The following is a 7,110-nucleotide window of genomic DNA, read 5'->3' on the forward strand; positions in this document are numbered from 1 at the left end:
TAGCAATTAAATCATCTGCATTAGGTTACCTTTAATGGCTAATGGGTAAAAAAAAATGAATTTTGAATTATCGAATGGTAAAGTTTTGAAGTACAGGCATTAATTATAACTAACATTCTACAAACTTTATTTTTAAAAATCAGTTCTAAGTAGAGGCATAATACAGTTTGTTTTGTATACACATGAAATAAATGTCTTTACTGGAATGAACAAAACACTATGCTTTAAATATTTACATTCATTCAAATTAAACAGATGTGTTCAAAATATTTTGGCAGCCATTTCTAAAGTAATCTTTTTAAAAATTCTGATAGTTCTTGTGATAATATATTCTAATATTATAAAAGTAATATATTAATTATATAAGCCAGCATTTACAATGATTGATGGCACTAGATGTTCCTAATATTTTTATACATTTCAAATTACTTTTTTTTAAGAAAAACTTCAGTTAAATGCTAAATCCTGTTTGCTACACTCCCAACATTCTAAAGGTATATATTTTAGAGGAAAAACCTATCTATACATACATTAAAATGTAGTTTATATAAATCCATATGAAGTTTGAACTTTACACATAATGGTTAAAACTGAATTACTCAGAGGGTAAGCTGGGTGAAATTATAATGAACCAAACAGCTGGTACTGAATATTTCTTCCAAATGCCAGTTTATTAGCAAATTAGCTGTTTGACAGAACTTAAACTCAAAGATAATTCTCCCTACAATTTTCAAAATAACTAAAACATCTAGTAGCTTCTTCTTAAATGAGCTGATCTAGTTTGTCATTAATTATGGCAGTAATTATCAACTGTCAAGAGGCATCAAGCATTTTACCATATTTATACATCCTAATAATATTTGCACTGAGAGCAGGCCTTTCATGTTGGAACATCTCAAAAATGCTTCATACAAGGAACCGCTTATTTTTTAAAGTGCTTTTATTTGTTGCTATTCTGGCAAATCTATCATAAATCATTCCACAAATACAACAGAAATCTCTAAAGTACTCCTGTTTCAGACCAATGTACCACGGACAAGTCAAATTCGCCAGTGTGGTGCTGTATTACAATTGGACAGCCAATATTAATTAATATTTATATTAATTAACCCTAAGAATTCCATGGAGAAGTTCACTCATTTGGCTGGTGTCATGCAAGGGGGAGCCTCTGCTGAGTTAGTACAGCATCTTGGAAGTTGGTTCTCAGCCAAATGAGGCCTTTGTTGTTAGGGTTAGAGACAAAAATAAAACTGGAGATGCTGGTATCCACAGTAGACAGGCAGGAGGCTGGAAGAACACAGCAGGCCAGGCAGTATCAGGAGTTGGAGAAGTCAATGTTTTGGGTGTAACCCTTCTTCAGGACTGTTTAAAGGGAGCTGTTAAAAACCAAATGGTGTAGTGTGTGTGATATTTACTTTGAGTCCCGAATGCTGAGATGAGATTCTTGCTGGAGAGCGGTGAGAGGGCTATTAATGGAGCTTATCGCTTGTTATCACCCTTACTATTACTTAATATTGCCCAATTAATATGCACTCTACCAATCTCCCACCTGCGGAATCAAAACGAGGTGCTGAGAACTTCCCATGTCAAAATCAGATCGGGTACCTGGTGAAATAACTCCACAGAGGCTGGTATCCCATCACCAAATCACCCTCTAATTCCAAGTGGAAAGTCCCTGACACTGATTCAGTTCCCTTAGAGCCAGCTCTCAGACTGAACAGGATATCTGACTCCCCTGTTTTTAGCTGTCAGCCAGGGCTCCCTGGTGGAGCAGATTAACTGCCCTAATCAGGGAACTCATATTCTATATGATCTGCCTGGCAGAACTCATATTCTATATGATCTGCCTGGCAGACCTCATTACAATCACTATACTGGAAACTCCAGCTCTCTACTTGTATCTCTGGACTTCCATCTTGTACACTAGGCACCAATGTCTCAGGTCACACTCCATTGGCAGTGCTGACACACACCCCATATCCATAGAGGCTGGCATTGGACAGGTACCAGCCTCTCCACATCATCAGGGCATATCTCCATGCTGCATAGTGGATCGCACTGGGACCGCTTATGGCAATGCTGCTGCCAGGACACTGTACATGAGGGTCAGGCACCCAGCTCACAATAGGACCAGTCTACAGCACAGAGCTCCTCACCTGCTCTGTTAGCATTCACTCACTTTGTGAATACTTGAATGCCGCAGCATCCAGAACACTCCTCGCCATTTTTGCATTTTGCCCCCTCAGCTACCTTTTAAAGGCTCGCAGTATTTCTGCCTTGCCTGCTGTTTAGCACAGACACAAGACTGGGCAGTTTCTCGTGTTTGTCACCAGCCATCAGGGTAATGGGTGCGGATACGTTACTGTCGGACACTGTGCTCCATCAATCTCACACCGACAGTATGTGCCAGCAACCAATGCATCAAACGTACTGCATGTGCTTCAACCATGCCTCATGTTTCAGATTTCCAGCATTCACAGTAGGTTTTACTTTTACATAGCTTCTTATTTTGGTGACTATTGTTTACTTTTGGTGTTGGTGGAGAAAAGTCGATGTTTCGCAGTAACTGAAGGCTTCTCTGTATGTGATGGTCTCACATCGTACAATGATAAGATACTGGGCTACAGTGGGAATTGGGGAAAGAATATCAGTGACTTACACAGGGTTGTGAGATAGAATGTGATTAAAGATGGATAAGCTGCGGTGTCTTGGTGCTTAAATAGTCACTGGGGTAGGGACATGCAGCTTTATGTGCAGAGAGGTGTTAACATATTGTCTATGTGCTGTGAGACACATTGGTTTGTGCTACTACATGCAACTCCAGCTGGCCAGCAGTTGTGTAGGTGCAAGGCTGAGGGTCAAAGATGGTGCCAATGCCAGGAATCCCAGGACATCCTGGCAGTGATGAATACTTCCAATATGCTTCTCTAATTGTGAATGAATTAGCTGTTGTCCATAAAGAGGTCTGAGATTGTTACCACTTGCAGAAAAACATCACTCTGACTCTGTAAAGAATTTGCTGCAGACACAGATAATTATCTCTGTATCTCTGAACTGGGAGCTCTTCATGCTCATCCAAGTTATAGAATCGTAATCATAGCATTTTATAATGCAGATGGAGACCATTTGACCCACTGTGCCCGTATGCTTTCTGAAAGAGCTCCCTAACTAGTCTCAGTCTCCAGCCCTATCTCCATAGCCCTCTAACTTCACCACTTTCAAACATATATCCAGCTCCCTTTTGCATCCTCCTCTGGAATCTATCTCCATCTTCTCTCCCAATCAGCACATTCCAAATCCTAACAACTCTCTGAGTAAAGAGGTTTCTCCTCATCTCACTTCCAGCTCTCTTGCCAGTGATCTTGAAATTGTAACTCCCTAGTTATTGATATATTAACTAGTGGAAACAGAATATCCTTCTTTACACTGTCAAAATTGTTCAAAATCTTTTCTTGTATCTAAAATCTCTCATTCTAGGTATCATTCTAGTAAACCTCCTTTGCACTCTCCCAAGGGACTTCATGCCCTATCTTAAATAATGTGCTGAGAACTGAACACAATACTCCAAATGTGGTCTGACCAATGACTTATGGAAGTGTAGTATCACTTCTTGCTTTTATACTCTATGCCTGTATTTATAAGCCCAAAGAATCCATAAGCCCTCTTAACAACGGTTTCAACTTGCCTAGCCACCTTCAGAGAATCATGCATTTAAACCCAGAGGTCCCTTTGCTCCTGTACTCCCCTCAAGGTACCATTGAGCCTGAATTGACTCTCCATTTTACTTCTACCAAAATGCATTACCTCGCATTTTTCTACATTGGGTTTCATCTGCCAAGTGTCTGTCCAGTTGCTCCACCCATCAGTTAGCATTAGGACCACTGATAGCCTGACAATGGCTGCTTAAGTTGACTGCAATTGGCCACTCATTCCCCTTAATATGATGGGAAATGCCTGCAATGTGAATAAGGTGCTACATCACTGGCCAGAACAAAGTCAATGGCAATCAGCAGTACGTCGGGAGGAGGTAATGAAATAGATGGTTTGTTTTTTTTTAATCCCCTCTTGCAAACCCCACCAACAATTGTTCCTGAGTCATTCTAGGCCTTTCAATACTGCCTTCCTACATTGAACAATCAGTGTGTACTTCAGATGGTCAGTAGCTGCCCCCAGTCATCATTAATAAATGTACAAACTGTCAGACAAATCTGCAAATCAGCTGATCTTGTGATATTGAGTAAAGTCAGCTCAATCTTTTGTAGGAGTGTGGAGCCTCTCAATTATGCTGACAGTGAGAAACCATACTATTGATCCCAGAGGCAGAAGTTGCTGACAAGGGTTGAAAGAAGGATCGTTTAACATATCTGTAGCCTTTATGTTCTTGAAAAGTCTTGGGCGTGGTGGAGACTTCAGGGGAAAAGAAATATTTGGCATGAGGAAGTGAATCTGGGCGTCCATATTCAAGTCTTCCACCTGGTGCTGAATGATGTATTGCCCATTTCTTGCTGATAATGTGGCTGTTCCTGTCATCCTCAGCTCAGTCAGGTGGTAGTACCTGTTGTACAGAAATCAGGTCCTGAGGACATCTGAAGAGCTCCTGTTTCCCTGCTCAGAGAGGGAGGCGAATATACGGCTCATTCCCATCCCCAATTTTAGCTGGTGCTTCAACCAAGGAAGAGCACAGAAAGTAAGTTTTAATTTTATGAGACTTGGAAAAGAGAAGGAAAACTTGGTAGATGCCAATTCCAGGAACCAATTCCTGCCAGCCCACTCTCTTACATCAAGGGTCTGACCAAGGCATCTGATGTAATGTGGACTTAGTATCACTTTGCTACCCCAGGGGGCACACCCACCCTCTCAATCCTACATTACAGAGGTCAGTTCAGACCAAAATGGAATACTCCTATTGTCAGGCTGTTGCACATTAGCAGCATGAGCACCTCTTGCAGACAAAATCAACTAGCAAGTCTCTTTTGCAATGGTGGTATGAGACCTTACTTCAAGCAGAAATCGTGAGGCCAAAACCACTGAAAGACTAAGATTTAAACCTTTAAAGGTAGCTATTTGTCAGTTTTCCAGTGACATTTGAAGAGCAGGGAAGAAGTTGAAATGCCAAGATTCAACATTACACTGTAAGAGAACTCAGAATAGAGCTGAAGGAAGCTGATAAATATACAATGGGATTATCGGGCAAAAAGGTGATGGCATTAGATGTGATTAGGGGAGGTCACTGACAGCTTCCACCTTCAGATAATACAAGAAATGGATTGCTGCTGTTACCATTTATCGAAATACATTCAAATTAAGCTCAAAGGTTCATCAAACAGGGCAAAATATTTGCTATCCAGTTTTAGTGATGAAAATTGCTCTTAGGTTTACAAAAAGGAATAAAAATAGTTGTATGTGAAGCACATGACAAAACTAAATATTAAACATTTTTCAATCTTAACTCATTCTCTTCTCAAGCATTTTTGGAAATATTTTGCTGAAAACTGCAAATGCATCGAAGATGTTCATGTCTATTTTGTTTAGTGGCATCAACCAACCACAAAATTACTAAAACAATGAAGCAAAGATATGCTATTTCTGGCCTTACTTCGAATAAATAGACTGTTTATTTAAAATTAATGAATCTAAAAGATGTCAAAATGAGCCTAACCAACAGGCTAGGGCTACTTATCTGAGTCAGTGACCTCCGAGACTCATGTCGTTGAGGAGCAATTCATTTTTTAAAAACAACAGCAAGCATCTGTACCATTCTGCATACCAGCCATATACAACATGCTGGGGTTAGGAGATGGTGCGAAGGGTCTCTTCTCTCTAGCAAAGGGTCCACACTGAATTGTATTTTTAAAGATCAATAAACGGCAATAAACTCTTATATATCAACGGGACAGGTGACAACTCATTTCCCAGACAGGTCAATCCAGGAAGCGGGACACAAGACTTGCAATAATGTATCCCAGGGCCTGACAGGATTTGGATCACACCTGAGAGCTCACAATGAAATTATGGTGAAAGTAGAACAAAATAGCAGTGTTTTGACAGAATGCAAATTTGATTAAAGTTGATATACCTGTCCACAGGCGAGGCCCATTCCTCTTTCTCCCATGCCATGTGGGCAAGACAGGTTTAATTCCAAGGCATCGGCACCAGCATCCTACAAATGATGAAGAACTTGAGAGTGCTGCAAGACTATAAATGTAAATTGATTTCCTGAACAGACCGACTTACACCAACAGATCTTGGAAGTAATTAGATCTTTCCAATAGACTGAAAGATGTGGCAGCTGGTCTCATACTCCAGGATTTGATGGGAAGGTTGAATAAAGTGTAAACTTTATATTCTATTTCAGGATTTTGTAACTTGGACTACTCATTCTTTTCCCTCTAAGCAGCATTCAGTCAAAAAGCATGTAATTCATTGGCATCTAACTGGATTGTCATCTTTCTTAGAAAATCCTTTATCTGTAATGGTATGAATTTTAAAAATCAATTGTGAATCAGTTAAGGAAATATATTGTTGAGTTATACCAAATATGATTACAAATAGAATAATCTTAAAATGACAATAATCACTTGGACATGCAGTAGAATTTTTAAAGACCAATGATTTAATTTACTTTAAATGCTGCCACAGAGAAAAAAGGATGTACTAATATTTGATATGTCTTTCTGTTGTTGCTCTCAAAATATCTCTGATGTTAACCTTGCTACTGTGGGATACAGGAGAAAGTGAGGTCTGCAGATGCTGGAGATCAGAGCTGAAAATGTGTTGCTGGAAAAGCGCAGCAGGTCAGGCAGCATCCAGGGAACTGGAGAATCAACGTTTCGGGCATGTCACAAATCCAGTCTATCAGCTATTTCTTTCCCATATTGGGATTCTGGTTACAGTGCAGCTGCACTGCTGTGATATCGCTTGCATATCAAAATTGCTGCAGCAAACAGCATCAGAAAGAAATTGCAAAGATAATGCAGTGGTTTCCTGCCAACATTTCCTAATCCTTTACAAACTCATTGGCCTCTGCTTGACTGTATCCCACAGTAGCTGAAAATGTGTTGCTGGAAAAGCGCAGCAGGTCAGGCAGCATCCAGGGAACAGGAGAATCAA

At 40.1% G+C, this 7,110-nt stretch overlaps 1 protein-coding gene and 1 long non-coding RNA gene across 5 annotated transcripts in view; one reads left to right on the plus strand and one right to left on the minus strand.

Moving 5' to 3' along the window:
- LOC122554210 (dihydropyrimidine dehydrogenase [NADP(+)]-like) overlaps positions 1–7,110 on the minus strand; it is a 735,384-nt gene that overhangs the window by 171,391 nt on the left and 556,883 nt on the right. Inside the window, exon 16 of the mRNA XM_043698867.1 lies at positions 6,077–6,160. Within this exon, the coding sequence (XP_043554802.1) occupies positions 6,077–6,160 (84 nt within the window). The remainder of the gene's footprint in view (positions 1–6,076; positions 6,161–7,110) is intronic.
- Positions 1–7,110, plus strand: part of LOC122554211 — a 301,535-nt gene that overhangs the window by 8,412 nt on the left and 286,013 nt on the right. The gene's annotated exons all lie outside the window — the stretch shown is intronic.

This window comes from Chiloscyllium plagiosum, chromosome 11 (genome assembly GCF_004010195.1).
Source record: "Chiloscyllium plagiosum isolate BGI_BamShark_2017 chromosome 11, ASM401019v2, whole genome shotgun sequence".
Taxonomy (NCBI): Eukaryota; Metazoa; Chordata; class Chondrichthyes; order Orectolobiformes; family Hemiscylliidae; genus Chiloscyllium; species Chiloscyllium plagiosum.